This window comes from Entelurus aequoreus, linkage group LG19 (genome assembly GCF_033978785.1).
Source record: "Entelurus aequoreus isolate RoL-2023_Sb linkage group LG19, RoL_Eaeq_v1.1, whole genome shotgun sequence".
Taxonomy (NCBI): Eukaryota; Metazoa; Chordata; class Actinopteri; order Syngnathiformes; family Syngnathidae; genus Entelurus; species Entelurus aequoreus.
The window spans coordinates 10,763,167-10,780,276 of NC_084749.1; the positions used below are offsets into that span (position 1 = coordinate 10,763,167).

A 17,110-nucleotide genomic window follows, 5' to 3' on the forward strand; every position below is an offset into this window, starting at 1 on the left:
TGCTTTAAACTCATTTAGCAATCACCAAGGAAGTTACCCCGCTTCGGATTTTTTCTCTCCCTCAACGCCACTGTTTGCTTTTTATGTGTTTATTTTCCAAAACATTCCAGTCCAACAATGTCTTTCATTCCTGGACAGCCGGTGACTGCAGTTGTGGTAAGTTTGAGAGTCGAACTCAACTGGAACATGATTCAACGTAACTCCATTGTTCACACTCTGACGCCAAGTTTCAGCTAAGATAGTACTCTTTTTTTATTTTATTTTTTACTCTGCATCGACTGAATATCATTAATAACGACATAATAATAGCGTCAAATAACTCCTTCAATCGATGCTTACTTATTTATTTCATCATTCCAAAGATTACTTTCAAGACATCCAAGCACGATCAAATTATTTCGCACTAATTTCGGACGTTAGGCCAAATGAATAACACAGTTATGTAATTCAAGTTTGCAAAAATGATAATTTTTTTGTTCAAATGTGTGAAATGTTTTTGACATATCAATGGGCGTCACCGTCGTTTTTGCTCCTTCCATAAAACGGTTGAAACGGTGCTGCCTTCACGTGTCCTGGGAATTATCATAATTACGACCAGGTGCACTACAGCAGGAGGTCAAATATGTGTCATATTATACAGTATTCTATGTATTTGTCTTGACCTTGCAAATGAAACAGTTGTCTCTTTTTGGCAACCCTTTGTGTTTTTACCGAACTATTTTGTTTTGTCTTTTACCTTAAAAATGTTTTGACTTGGTTGGTTTCCCTCTCAGTACATGTGTGACTACACAGTATACCATTTTTTTTCAACCTTTTTTGAACCAAGGCGCGTTTTTTTCTTTGAAAAAATCCGGAGGCACACCACCAGCAGATATCATTAAGAAATTAAACTCAGTAGACAATAACAAGTCGTTGTCGCAATTGTTGGATATGAATTTAAACCATAACCAAGCATGCATCACTATAGCTCTTGTCTCAAAGTAGGTGTACCGTCACGACCTGTCACATCACGCCGTGACTTATTTTGCGTTTCTTGGCTGTGCTCCCGTGCGTAGTGTTTTAGTTCTTGTCTTGCACTCCTATTTTGGAGGCTTTTCCTGTTTTTTGGTATTTTCCTGTTGCAGTTTCATGTCTTCCTTTTGAGCGCTATTCCTCGCACCTGCTTTGTTTTAGCAATCAAGAATATTTAAGTTGTTGCTATCTTTTTTCGTGTGGACATTGTTGATTGTCATGTCATGTGCGGATGTACTTTGTGGACACCGTCTCTGCTCCACAGTAAGTCTTTGCTGTCGTCCAGCATTCTGTTTTTGTTTACTTTGTCGGCAGTTCAGTTTTAGTTTCGTTCTGCATAGCCATCCCTAAGCTTTAATGCCTTTTCTTAGGGGCACTCACCTTTTGTTTATTTTCGGTTTAAGCATTAGATACCTTTTTACCTGCACACTGCCTCCCGCTGTCGCCTGCAAATGTGATCCAAACCATCGTCGCGTTCCCGACATCTACAAAGCAATTAGCTACCAGCTTCCCAAACTGATATTGAGGAGAATAACATGGTTACTCTGCCGAGCTCTAAACAGCACCGACACTCAACAACGGCACATTTGCGGATTATAATTACTGGTTTGCAAAAAATATTTCTAACTCAAATAGGTGAAACTACATAATCTCCCACGGCACACCAGACTGTATCTCACGGCACAGTGGTTGAAAAACACTGCAGTGTACAGTGTATTTTGCAATTTGAAATAGTGTAAAAAAAAATCTCTCTGTGGAAGAAAATTTAGATTTTGTGTGTGTAAAAAGTTGTATGACCTCTTAACTTGGAATGCAAATATAAAATGTGTAGCAATCAACGCAGTTAAATGTAATGAAATAGTTATCATAATAAAAATAATTTACTTTCATAGTCTCAGGCAGTTACAAATGACTAATTAATTATTAGAGATCGAACGATAGGTATTTTTTCACGGCCGATACCGATTATTTTCTGTAAATGATTCAAGGCGCTCGTCCCCACCAAGACCGGTAATACCACACCACCTTATATACATAGCTGTAACTTCCTGGCCCTAGAAAAATAAAATATCAATGTTTACTTATATAGCCCTAAATCCCAAGTGTCTCAAAGGGCTGCACAAGCCACAACGACATCCTCGGCTCAGATCCCACATCAGGGCAAGGAAAAACTCAACCCAATGGGACAATGAGAAACCTTGGAGGGAACCGCAGATGTGGGGACCACCGCCCCATGGGCGACCAGTGCAATGGACGTCGAGTGGATCTAGCATAATATTGTGAGAGTCCAGTCCATAGTGGATCTAACATAATAGTGAGAGTCCAGTCCATAGTGGATCTAACATAATAGTGAGAGTCCAGTCCATAGTGGATCTAACATAATAGTGTGAGAGTCCAGTCCATAGTGGATCTAACATAATAGTGAGAGTCCAGTCCATAGTGGATCTAGCATAATATTGTGAGAGTCCAGTCCATAGTGGATCTAACATAATAGTGAGAGTCCAGTCCATAGTGGATCTAACGTAATAGTGAGTGTCCAGTCCATAGTGGATCTAACATAATATTGTGAGAGTCCAGTCCATAGTGGATCTAACATAATAGTGAGAGTCCAGTCTATAGTGGATCTAACATAATAGTGAGAGTCCAGTCCATAGTGGGGCCAGCAGGAGACCATCCCGAGCGGAGACAGGTCAGCAGCGCAGAGACGTCCCCAACCGATGCACAGACGAGCGGTCCACCCCAGGTCCCGACTTTGGACAGCCAGCGCTTCATCCATGGCCACCGAACCTGGTCCCCCCCCCCCTCCACGAAGGAGAGGGGGGCAGAGCAGAAAAGAAACGGCAGATCAAATAGTTCTTTTCAGGCTTCTCTATGTTTAGGCTGTCACACTTTGCACTATTGTGTTACAATTTAATAAGCATTTCTTTCATATTCCTTATTTTTGCACCTTCATTTAAAGAGGTTAAGTGTTCAATGTGATTTAACAATTTGGTTTACATTGAGTGTTTTCCATGGTTGTGTTGACATTTTCTTTCCTTTCTGCCTTGATAGCCGAGGGGTTATAATCAGAGGAAGGCTATATTTAAAATAAAAGTGTTGAAATTGTTTTGTTTTATTGATAAGTCATAAAAAATATCAATATCGACAGTTTTCAGCCTAATGGCGACTATTTCTAGTAAAATGGCAGCTCTGTCAGTCCGTTTAAATGAAAACCTCATTGAGCTTCCAGGCAGAATTCCAGGCCTCTTCATTGTATCAGCCACACTACTGATGGAATGTCTGGTTACTCGCCACACAAACACGTCGCACAATCCGAGTCCTCCAGTCTGCAGCTGTTGTCCAGTGTCACCCACCGACAGTGGCGCGCCGCTTCTGTCTCGCTTCAACCGTTTGTTGCTGACCGTTATGTCTCACCTGTTGTTTCCAAACATTCATCATGCATACTGATTGTCTGTCCTTGTTCTGTCAAACAGCAAAGAATTGAGATCCAAAAGCTGCGGCAGGGAGAAAATCTGATTCTGGGGTTTAGCATCGGAGGAGGGATCGACCAGGATCCCGGTCAGAACCCCTTCTCTGAGGACAAGACCGACAAAGTAAGTCAGCGCTGATGTGATGTGTACTCATGGCAAGGGCGTTGTAGTTTGTCATAATGTATCATGAAAACACTGGCAATATTCCACCTGAGGAGGGAGTGAAAGTGTGCTGAGATGTGATCAACAACAGGTCTGAACCCATCACTCATTGCCGCCTCAGGTGAAACCAAACAGATGATGTCATGGCGTAGGCGGAATCTTTCTGAGAAACACAAACACAATCATCCTTAACTCAGTCGTTCAATATTCTTACATACAAATATGTTCTGAATTGATCATATCTTTGTATTACTAATGATATATAGGGATGATGTTTGATAAGGAATTATCGAGTTCGAGCCTATTATCGAATCCTCTTATCGAACCGATTCCTTATCGATTCTCTTATCGAGTCCAGATAGGTTGTTGTATATGGAAAAAAACACACAATATTTGGTTTAACAAAAGCTCACTTTTATTATATAATAAAAAAATAAAATCTAATAAATAAATAAATATTGACTGTTACCCACCTAAAAAAATAAAATAAAATAAATAAATATTGACTGTTGTTACCCAAAGTATATTAAGTGGGATTTTTCAGAGAAACAAAGATATACAGTAACACAAAAACAAGCTGTCTCTGTGATCACTATAGGTGTATAAATAATAATGTAGTGTTAAATAAAATCAGTCCCTTGGGCACAAAACTGAAAATAATACAGCTCTCCAAAAAGTGCACGTCTGCTGCTATTTGATATAACTGTTTGTTATGATGCTTTGACATTTTTGCACTTTATTTCTTTATTGAAAGAACATTCTATGAAGAGAAAAGTTCTTTGCAAATGTGGTTACAATGCTAATAAATGAAAAGTTAAAGCTAAAAAAAGAAATACACTTTATTGAGTTAACATTATTTCTTTATGGGAGAAAAATGTTATGAGCTAGAGAATATAACAACTACACTACCCAGCATGCAACGGGAGTTACGAGCATGCGCGGTAGCCCCGAAAAGTGTTGCATGTTGCCACGCTGTGAAAGTAAACGTCAAGAACTCAGCCAACACGCCTCGTTTGCATTATTTATAATTAGACCGACAACACATCTACAGTGTGATTTTGTAACGTTTACAAGGAAAGAAAAACAAAAGTTAAAAAAGGGAGATATGTTGTATATATATGTATGTGCTGCGGTTGTTTTAAGAACGTTGCGACAGCTGCCGTAAAGGAGGTGCGTTGCTATGTTTCCGGTTGGTCGTAAAAGTGTTGGTCATGTGTTTTACCCTGCTAAAATCTCAGTAAAGTTATTCGATGGATTATAGCTTTTGTTTTGAACTTTATTACACCTTGGAGCGCTTTTTCCCGTCCATTGTTTTCCTGCTTTCGCTATCTGCGCCTAATGACTGAGCTACGTGATGTCCCACGGAGCATTTCTGGTCGGGACGGGATTCGAATAAAGAATCAACTCTTTTCCTTTACTATAGTGGTCTCGATAACGGGTACCGGTTCTCAAAAAGGGATTCGAGTCCGAGGACTCGGTTCTTTTCTTATCAAACAACCGGGAAAACCGGTTTCGAGTATCATCCCTAATGATATATGACATGTATTGCTTGGCTTCACATGATGTCATGTCCAGGTCATTAAATAGGCGTGGTGGTCAAGCTAATTCTGTCCTCAATGGGTACCAGGCGCCATTTAGCCTTTCTCAAAGAAAAAATGCCCTGTGCTCGTGTTGTTTTCGGCTGTACAAATCGCAAAAAGGATAAACTTTTCTTCCGAGTTTTTCGAGAGGTAAACAAAAAGGGCGGGAGAGTGCGAGATTTTACGAAAGAAGACAAGAAAAGAGGCACACACTCCAGTCCAAGGGAGCAGAGTCGCAGAACGCACAAGTTTGCAGTGATCACTTCATTAAAGGTTTGTTTTACATACTTTTAATGTTTAGTGTTTCCCATTCAAATATTATCTTGATATTATTTGTTTTTATCTTTTTTCTGAGTCCTTGAAACACCAACTCGGCGAGTAAGTCAATGTTAGAAAATGAATCTTTCAGCACATACACAATGTCGACATCTATAGTTATATTTTGGTAAACAATCATAAATGAATCTTTCAGCACATACACAATGTTGACATCTGTAGTTATATTTTGGTAAACAATCATAAATGAATCTTTCAGCACATACACAATGTTGACATCTATAGTTATATTTTTATAACAATCATAAATTAATCTTTCAGCACATACACGATGTTGACATCTGTAGTTATATTTTTATAAAAATCATAAATGAATCTTTCAGCATATACACAATGTTGACATCTGTAGTTATATTTTGGTTAACAATCATAAATGAATCTTTCAGCAAATACACAATGTTGACATCTATAGTTATATTTTGGTAAACAATCATAAATGAATCTTTCAGCACATACACAATGTTGACATCTGTAGTTATATTTTGATAAACAATCATAAATGAATCAGCAAATACACAATGTTGACATCTATAGTTATATTTTGGTAAACAATCATAAATGAATCTTTCAGCACATACACAATGTTGACATCCATAGTTATATTTTGATAAACAATCATAAATGAATCAGCAAATACACAATGTTGACATCTATAGTTATATTTTGGTAAACAATCATAAATGAATCTTTCAGCACATACACAATGTTGACACCCATAGTTATATTTTGATAAACAATCATAAATGAATCAGCAAATACACAATGTTGACATCTATAGTTATATTTTGGTAAACAATCATAAATGAATCTTTCAGCACATACACAACGTTGACATCTATAGTTATATTTTGATAAACAATCATAAATGAATCTTTCAGCACATACACAATGTTGACATCTATAGTTATATTTTGATAAACAATCAGAAATGAATCTTTCAGCACATACACAATGTTGACATCTATAGTTATATTTTTATAAACAATCATAAATGAATCTTTCAGCACATACACGATGTTGACATCTATAGTTATATTTTTATAAACAATCATAAATGAATCTTTCAGCACATACACAATGTTGACATCTATAGTTATATTTTGATAAACAATCATAAATGAATCTTTCAGCACATACACAATGTTGACATCTATAGTTATGTTTTGATAAACAATCATAAATGAATCTTTCAGCACATACACAATGTTGACATTTATAGTTATATTTTGATAAAGACGGGACAAACACTCATAAATGGCTAATTCAACAACAACAATAGGGTTGTGATTCAACAGTTGATTCTGTTTTTATTGGCCTAAATCTGTGATTCCGTTAAATCATTGGGCCCAAGTTACCTCCAAGTCACGGCAAACATTTACTGTAAATTCCGGACCATAAGCCGCTACTCTTTTCCTACGCTTTGAACCCTGCAGCTAATAAAACAGTGTGGCTAATTTATGGATTTTTCTTCGCTGATGTCCATAAAGCAAATCTTTTTTTAAACCAAGCAAATACACTGAAAAGGTGTTAGTTTGTACTATTGCGCCATCTTTTGGATGACTTTGCTAACTGCATGTGCTTTTTTTAAAGCTTTAAACCGGTACACTGCAAAAAGTCAGTGTTCAAAAACAAGAAAAGAAAAATACAAAAATTAGGGGTATTTTATTTGAACTGAGCAAAATTATCTGCCAATAGAACAAGAAAATTCGGCTTTCCAAAACAAGTCAAATTAGCTAACCTCAATGAACCCAGAAATACCTTAAAATAAGTATATTCTCACTAATAACAAGTGCACTTTTCTTGGTAGAAAAACAAATGAGACCTTTTTGCTCAATTTGTTGAACAATATTCTTAAGTAAATGCTAGTGCCATTATCTTGACATAATGATATGCGCTCGGCATCATGATTTTTTTTTTGTCATGCTTGAAGTAAGAAATGATTACTTTAAAAAAGTCGTTTTATACTTGTGAGTGTTGATGACACAGCTTTGCATCAGTTGATATTCTAGTTTCAAGCATGTTTTACTCAATATAGGTCATCAAATATCAGCAACAAGCTGTAATATCTTACTGAGATCATTTAGGACCAACACCCTTAAAACAAGTAAAACACTCTGACATAAAATCTGCTTAGTGAGAAGAATTATCTTATCAGACAGAAATTAAGCAAATATCACCCTTATTTGAGATATTTGAATCTTACTTAGATTTCAGTTGTTGCAGTGTAGTAGCAGCCAAATATACCGCCATGTGCAAAGCATGTCTCTGTTTACGAACGCTTCATTCATTCATTTTCTGTCACGCCTGCAAGCACCAAGCAAGGCGCAGCATTTGCCCTCCACGTCACATATTGTGCAGTACACTATAGTCCCGACTCCCTTCTCAGCACCTCAGCATGTTTGCTTTTTGACAAGTTTTGTCCATTTTATCCCCAAAAGACAACAGACCAGTGTGGAAAGACAAGAGGGAATCGCTGTGGAATTGCAAAAAAAAAAAAAAAAAAAGTCTATTTGCGAGGAGGAGTGCATTAATGGCGCTCACAAGTATGGAAGAATTGATGAAACAGGCTTCATACCGCAGCAAGTTTTAGTCGTGATGACATCGGACTTTTCCTGGAACAATTTACCAAAGCGGAGGAGAAGACACTCCTCTCTTTCAGCGCGCGTGTGCACACACACACACACACACACACACACACACACACACACACACATTCAGACTATTTGTTTTTAGTGTAGAAGGGACAAAATGTCTTCCTTTGATAGCACAGGGGGTGTCCAAACTTTTTCCACTGAGGGCCACACACCAGAGGTGGGACCAAGTCATTGCTTTGCAAGTCACAAGTAAGTCTCAAGTCTTTGCCCTCAAGTCTCGAGTCAAGTCCCGAGTCAAGACAGGCAAGTCCCGAGTCAAGTCCAAAGTCAAGACTGGAAAGTCTCAAGTCAAGTCACAAGTCATGCATTTTGAGTTTCGAGTCCTTTTAAGTCCTTTTAACCACAGACTAATATTTTTGCACAGATTGTGTATGCTTTTAAAACGTTGTATTTATTTATTAAAACAAGTGCATTTGAAATAGCAGGAAAAAAAATACTGACATTGCAATTCATAATAGCACTATTAACCAGTCATTTTAATAGTGTAAACAAATTTAAACATTTAACTCATTCCTTTACAGAATAAACACATTTGCAAAAACAAGTGCAACTGTACTTATTTGTACAAAAGTGTTAACATTGCATTTCCATGGCATATTGCATTGTAACTAGTTCCACAGCAGTTTCTATTCTGTTCTTACCTTACCTCATTGATCTCATCTCATACTGTATGTGTGTTGATGTGTGCGTACACATGAAAAACATAACAAATACATGAACATAACAATGAACAGAGTTGTACTTTTTAGATGTCAGGGCCCTATGCAATATGTACACATACCGTATTTCCTTGAATTGGCGCAGGGAATATAGTATTCGCACGTCTAGAATTACTGCCGGGTCAAACTCGTTTCTCAAAATAATTAACGCATGCTTGGCCTTATCGCCGGTTTATTATTGAAGCCGGATCAAATTCGTTTCGCAAAATATTAATTTTATTATCGCATGTCTATAATTTTCACCGGGTCAAACTCGTTTCGCAAAATATTTAGCATATGGCTAGAACTTCCACCGGGTCAAATTCGTTACGTCACGAGTGACGCATCTGTCCTCATTTTCAAAATGGAGGAAGCTGCTTTCAGTAGTTTACAATCGCACAAAGGAAAAAAGATAAAGAGCTATTCAGTAGGATTTAAGGTCCAAGCTATTGAATACCGGTACAGTATGCTAAAGAGAACAGTAAGCAGCTATGTTTTATTAATATACCGTAGCTGCGTGTGTGAAATACTGTATAAGTCATTAAATGACTCCCGCCTCCTGGTGGTAGAGGGCGCTGCCGCGCTAGTGATCCTTCTTGCGACTTCCGGTACTGCAGAAGAAGTGAACACACGCAGCAAGAGATTTTTTTTCTTCCTTCTAACATGGAGGATTACATACCAGTATCTAAAATAAAACAGTTTTCTAAACTGGACTTTCAATGGAAGCAGGAGGTAATAATTAAAGGAATATCTCCATCGAGACAGAGACTTTTAAAACGGAAAAAAGAAAATAATGAAGACTTCTATAAACAAGTTATCGATGCTTTTGGTCAGAAGGAGCTGCAAATGGACTCCATTTATAAGTACAGGTAAGACCATAATAACGTTTTTTTTAATTAAATGTGCTTTTCATGATGGTATGCTTACATCACACTCAAAGCGCACGTCTAAATTTTATGGATTCCTCTTGGTAAACGCCGGAGTGAGAAGAGGTTTTAAAATAATTACCGCATGCACGGCCACCCCGCCGGTTTCCGGTAAACGCAGGAGTGACAGGAGGTTTTAAAATAATTAACGCCCCTGCGGCTATTCAAGGAAATACGGTATTCTTAATATAGTATGCATTTTAACTGACCTTTATTTGACTATGTTTGTCTTTTTGTAGGTGGCTAAAATACGCGGTGCTGCTGACCGCCGTCTAACGTTACGTTATTGTGTGTGATACATTGACTAACGTAACGTTATTTGTAGGTACCTCATGCAACCCTGCTTAAAAAAAATCACTTGACAAAAAGTATAAATAAGGTAGCGAACTGCAGTGGACGCAACAGATTGCCGTGTTTGCAATGACGTTATAACCACAGACATCTTATAAGTAGACGCAGCATTGGTTGCTGTGACGCGAGCAATTTGCATCTTGAAGTGGTGATGAGGAGCCGGCGAGTAGCCTAAACTGACAGGTGACAGGTAGAAAACAAAGATGCCGGGCTGGTGTTCAGCGTTTTCCTGCTCAAATGAGCGGACTGTTGAAAATAGGAATCGGGGGATTACTTTTCACAAGTAAGATTTAACATTAATGTACTATTGGTTGTATTTTATGAAAATAACATTACCACAGAGTTGAGAAGGAGCAAAGATCTTCAATATTTGTATGTGAAAATCACAAAGAAATCTTCTGGGGGAGGATGACGCCCCTAAAGGGGTTTGGTTTACAAACTTTCAGCCCCACCTAAAACAAAATTCACCAGCCGCCACTGATTATGATGCATTCTCATTTTAGGCAAAATATAAGACAATACTTTCTTAACAGTATAATTGTAACCAGGAATAAGTCTTCAAGTAACAATATTCAAATACTAACATTGTTGGGTAAGACAGCATTTGGTTTTATTCTGAATCCAGTGAAACAGATTGGTGGTTTTAGCTGATATAAAGACTTACAGGTGTTTATATATGTTTAAGTATTTGGCAGACGCTTTTATCCAAAGCGACATACATAAAAAATACATATATAACAATCACTGTAAACATGATCATTTAAGGGAAGAATGTAATACAAAATATCAATACAAAGTGTCAAGACAGAATAAACTCTCTGCTGCTGCAGCAACAGAGATACAGTCTATAAGATATATAGATATCTAATGTATTCATACATTGTTTATGTAGGATATACACATGTATATATAACCTAATCATATTGTTTCTTCAATTTAAAAATAGCTGACCGTTTTTTTCCCCTTTCTCTGGGGATTATATTCCCAGTTTTGATCTTGGACGTCTGGTCACTTATAGCGTATAAGAATATTATATTACTGTTAAGCAAACTATGAATAATAAAACACGCCAAAACATGTGTCCTTTATCATAGCTACACGTATGACAACAAAGCGCGTGAAAATCAGTGGTATTCAGTGAGGTAAGATGAATTAAATGCGCTGACAGTTCATTGCTCCTGCCAAATGAATTGCACTAGTGGAGCGGATCACCACTCCAAGATGGCGGCCCCGCGTCTCGTCTGCGCCTGTAGGCAGTAGCGCTCGATGCTGCCTACCATTATAAGATGTCTATGGTTATGACGTTAGCAGTGAGTTTACAGCCTCACTGATTTAACTACACAGAAAATAAAAGTCACGTTACTTAGCCAATAAACGTTAGCTTACATTCAAAACTTACCCTTCTTTGTGCATCTTCAAATGTCGAACGAAGTTGGAAGTTGTTACGTCTCCGTCTATAATATTCGAACTGCATGATTTGCATAGGGCTATTCGTTTTTTGTTGACCGAGTCGTAGTTTTAATACCCGAACGAAATTAACTTTGGCATAATTGTTTCTCACTGCCGCATTGTTTGACAATTCTTCTTCATTGGTTGTCCTGCAATTTGATTGGATGAGAGCTGTGTGATGAAAACAGCATAGATCTAATTTGATTGGCTGTTGTACTGAGAGCACACCAGCTGACAGGAACAACACGCTGATAGACACAGACGAAGAAAAGGAAAAATACGGAGCGGCACGCTCCCAAATAACTTTTTAATCTTTGGGTTTTGGGGAAAGTAGCAAGTCATGTCAAGTCAAAAGGCTCAAGTCCAAGTGAAGTCACAAGTCATTGATGTTAAAGTCTAAGTCGAGTTGCAAGTCTCTTTACAATTTGTCAAGTCGAGTCCAAAGTCATCAAATTCATGACTCGAGTCTGACTCGAGTCCAAGTCATGTGACTCGAGTCCACACCTCTGCCACACACTAATAAAATTAATCATGCAGGGGCCATTTTGTTATCTTTCATTTACCAATATATATGTTTGTTTTAACCTTTAGGGCAGGGGTCCCCAAACTACGGCCCGCGGGCCGGATACGGCCCCCCAGCGTCCAAAATCCGGCCCGCAGGAAATCCCAAGTTTAAAAAAAAAATATATATATATATTTTTTAATTATTATTATTTTTCAAATTTGTCTTTACTAGTCCATTTTCTACCGTCTCCTAGCCACTCAGGCTAATCATATTGTCTAAACATGCATTTTACCATCGATAATATGACATGCAGCAAGTGCGCTCTTTAAGTCAATTAGTGCGCAAGGAATATATATGTATGAATACATATATATATATGTATGAATGCACATATATATATATATATATATATATATATATATATATATATATATATATATATATATATATATATATATATATATATATATATATATATATATATATATATATATATATATATATATATATATATATATATATACACACATATATATATACATGGACATATACATACACACACACATTTACATATTATATATATATATATACAGTATATATATATATATATACACATATATAGCGCGGCCCCCAGCCAAATTGCTTTACCCCAATGCGGCCCCGGAGTCAAAAAGTTTGGGGACCCCTGCTTTAGGGCTTCCCTTAAGTTTGGGTTTCAGTCATGAAAATGTTAAAAAATATCTCTAGAAATGTTTTGTTTGTTTTTTTGTTGTATGCCCTTTTTTAACCAAAACCCTGTTTTCATGGCAAAAACATAAAATATGCGATAATTTACCCAAAACAATTGTTAAAGTGGAATTTTTGATAGATAGGTAGATAGATAGTACTGATGTGAAGCAATTGGAGCTCGCCATATCCTTGTAGTTCGCTGAGCTCCACACAAGGATCTGGGATCGAGGGTAATGCAAACTCCTTCAAGATAGCAAAAAATAATGAACCAAATCAGGATCGCCGGGTGGGATTTCATAGATGTGACGTAGCGCCGAAGCGACTGTTTGATTCAAACAACGATGCACGCAGCGAGGGGTCGTGTGCTGATGTTGATTCTGCTATTGGAACTGTTTTGTCTGCTATTGCAACTGTTTTGTCGAATCTATTGAATATTAATTCTTTAAAAGATGAACAGAGAACTTTTCGCTCTGTCGTTATCCAATATGTCGGCTGTTCTGTTTTGGATTTCCCAGCGTCGCGCGCATCAGCGTCATGGGTTGATTTGGATGTGAGTGGTTGAAGTAGCACCTCATTCAAGATAACGGACATGTGGTTTATCCAATCACATACAATGATTTTTTTTTTACAAGGCCCCACCTTCTGAAATACATCTCCTATTGAGAAGTCCCAGATCCTTGTGTGGAGCTCAGCGAACTACAAGTACCGTATTTTTCGGACTATAAGTCGCTCCGGAGTATAAGTCGCACCGGCAGAAAATGCATAATAAAGAAGGAAAAAAACATATATAAGTCGCATTTTTTGGGGAAATGTATTTGATAAAAGCCAACACCAAGAATAGACATTTGAAAGGCAATTTAAAATAAATAAAGAATAGTGAACAACAGGCTGAATAAGTGTACGTTATATGAGGCATAAATAACCAACTGAGAACGTGCCTGGTCTGTTAACGTAACATATTATGGTAAGAGTCATTCAAATAACTATAACATATAGAACATGCTATACGTTTACCAAACAATCTGTCACTCCTAATCGCTAAATCCCATGAAATCTTATACGTCTAGTCTCTTACGTGAATGAGATAAATAATATTATTTGATATTTTACGCTAATGTGTTAATAATTTCACACATAAGTCGCTCCTGAGTATAAGTCGCACCCCCGGCCAAACTATGAAAAAAAACTGCGACTTATAGTCCGAAAAATACGGTATCTGACGAGAGTCCGGTTAATTGGAGCCTTAAATAGATCAATAATTCAGAACAACATTGATCAGTGTTTCCCACACATTCATTTATTTGTGGTGGCCCGCCACGAAATAATTAAGGCCGCCACAAAAAAAAAATAAAAATTTGTATTTATTTATTTTTTTAATTTATTTATTTTTTTTATAAAAAAAATTTTTTTTGTGTGTGTCCTGTCAAGCTTCTCAGGCAAATCATATAGTTGATGTAGATGCCCATATCGGCTGTTCAGATTTACTTTGCAAAAGAGAAGTGTAGGATCAAGATTTTTGGAGCTCTTTGATGTTTGATGAAGCTTTGTGTCTATACCACCACTAGTGTTTTCTGTTTATTTGTTACTGACTGTGGCAGGACACCTCTGCCTCTGTTTCACTTTATGTTGCTGGTAAATAATATGGTTGTAGTAGTAGTTAAATTATTTAGAATGCACTAATTAAAGGGGCAGAGCTTTAAGATACATTTTAGCTTTTATATTTTTATAAGATATATTTTTTGTAAGAACCACAACTAATAAATATATTTCAGTGACTAACTTATTGTTCAAATCTGTATATAAATATGTACATAACGTGTTGTAATTATATTGTAAAATGGATGGATGGATGGATGGATGGACGTTTAAACAAAACTGTTATTATTAATTAGTAAGTATACATTTTTTGAGCCTTTTTAGAGAAAATCATATTGTAGTAAATTATGCAAATTACTCGATGATGTCATGGTGACCATAGCCACGCCCCTACCGCCACTGGTATCTTGGCAGTATATGGGAAACACTGTTGATATTAATTCATTATCATTTTTGAGCAAGGACAGTTTTTTTTCAAGTCCTACTAAAATGATTGGAAATCATTAAAAAAGTATTAAAAATAAGTCATACTTTTTTTTGTTTTCCCTTCAATGCTTAAGTCTCTAAGTCAACTTCAGATTTGTCGATTATAAGGTTTTACAATTTTATTATGTTTTTTTTTTGTTTTTATGCCCTTTTTGTCAAAGAAAACAGTTTTTTATATGGCAAACACACAAAATATGCATTATTTCCCCCCCAAAAATCATTTTGATGTGAAGTAATTGGAGTCAATAATTTATAACATTGATTTTGAGTCATTATTATTTTCTGAACAATGACCGTTTTAAAGAAAAAACAGCCTGCATGGCAGCTTTGTATTATTAGTCAACATTGCAACTGGGGCTGCAACTAACGATTAATTTGATAATCGATTAATCTGTCGATTATTACTCCGATTAATCGATTAATAATCGGATGAAAGAGACAAACTACATTTCTATCCTATCCAGTATTTTATTGAGAGAAAAAAAACAGCACACTGGCACCATACTTATTTTGATTATTGTTTCTCAGCTGTCTTTTAATGTTGCAGTTTATAAATAAAGGTTTATTTAAAAAAAATACCTCTGCGCATAGCATAGATCCAACGAATCCATGACTAAATTAATCGGCAACTATTTTAATATTCGATTTTAATCGATTTAATCGATTAGTTGTTGCAGCCCTGATTGCAACTTGTTCTCGTTACATTTCACCTGTTTGCTTTTTTATACCACTTTTTTTTTTTGGAAACAGTATTTGAAGATTGTGCCGTCAGTCGTTGCAGTAAACATAAGCTGCGGGCCGCAAATGGACCCCGGCCCCCACTTTGGACATCCCTGTGTTAGCCGTTACAGGACTGTACGGATTATTTTTCATCGGCATGCGACTGTGAATTGTTTTTGTTTGCGGATGACTCTGCCCTGCTGGTATCCGGCAAGGACAAGTCACAGGTGGAGAAAATTCTCAGTGCTGAGCTCTGTAGAACTTGCACCTGGCTCGCTGACAACAAGCTATCCATACACTTGGGTAAAACAGAATCCATCCTGTTTGGGTCCCACATCAACCTTAAGAAAGTCAGTGACTTCACCATAAAAGTGGGTGACATTGTTATCACCAGGAAAGATGAGGTCACCTACCTAGGTTCCATTCTAGAGGCTAACCTTTTCTGTGATAAAATGGCAACCAAGGTAATCAAAAAGGTTAACCAACGAACAAGATTTCTCTACAGAATTTCCTCTATGGTCAACAAAAGCACCTTGAGGATTCTGGCGGGAACTCTCGTTCAACCCTTTTTCGATTACGCATGCACCTCCTGGTACCCCAGCACCTCCAAAACCCTCAAATCTAAACTCCAAACATCCCAGAACAAGCTAGTCAGGTTACTTCTAGACCTCCACCCCAGATCCCACCTCACTCCTACCCACTTCTCTAAAGTGGGCTGGCTCAAGGTGGAGGACAGAGTTAAACAACTTGCACTGAGCCTAGTCTATAAAATCCGCTACACCTCCCTGATACCGAAGTACATGTCAAACTACTTCCTTAACGTAAATGACCGCCATAACCACAACACCAGGGGGAGCTCCACTAATCACGTTAAACCCAGATTCCAAACTAACAAAGGTCTTAACTCATTCTCTTTCTATGCCACATCAATGTGGAATGCGCTCCCAACAGGTATAAAAGAAAGGGCATCTCTATCCTCCTTCAAAACCGCAATAAAAGTTCACCTCCAGGCAGCTACAACCCTAAACTAACACCCTCCCCGGATTGCTAATAATCAAATGTAAACAATCAAATGCAGATACTTTTTCTTATGCCTTCTGATCTCTCTCTCTCTCTCTCTCTCTCTCTCTCTCTCTCTCTCTCTCTCTCTCTCTCTCTGTCCACTACTTGCTGTCCATATCCTACCCCCCCCCCCCCCCCCACATCCCTGATTGTAAATAATTCAATGTGATTATCTTGTGTGATGACTGTATTATGATGATAGTATATATGATAGTATATATCTGTATCATGAATCAATTTAAGTGGACCCCGACTTAAACAAGTTGAAAAACTTATTCGGGTGTTACCATTTAGTGGTCAATTGTACGGAATATGTACTTCACTGTGCAACCTACTAATAAAAGTCTCAATCAATCAATCAATTGTAGGCGGCG

General features: G+C 37.3%; 1 protein-coding gene across 1 annotated transcript in view; it reads left to right on the forward strand.

Annotated features, from left to right (window-relative positions):
- The window catches only part of LOC133634849 (tax1-binding protein 3), an 18,544-nt gene continuing 1,434 nt past the window's right edge, over positions 1-17,110 (forward strand). Inside the window, exons 1-2 of the mRNA XM_062027498.1 lie at positions 1-156; positions 3,486-3,605. Coding sequence (XP_061883482.1) covers positions 118-156; positions 3,486-3,605 — 159 coding nt within the window. The 5' untranslated portion in view covers positions 1-117. The remainder of the gene's footprint in view (positions 157-3,485; positions 3,606-17,110) is intronic.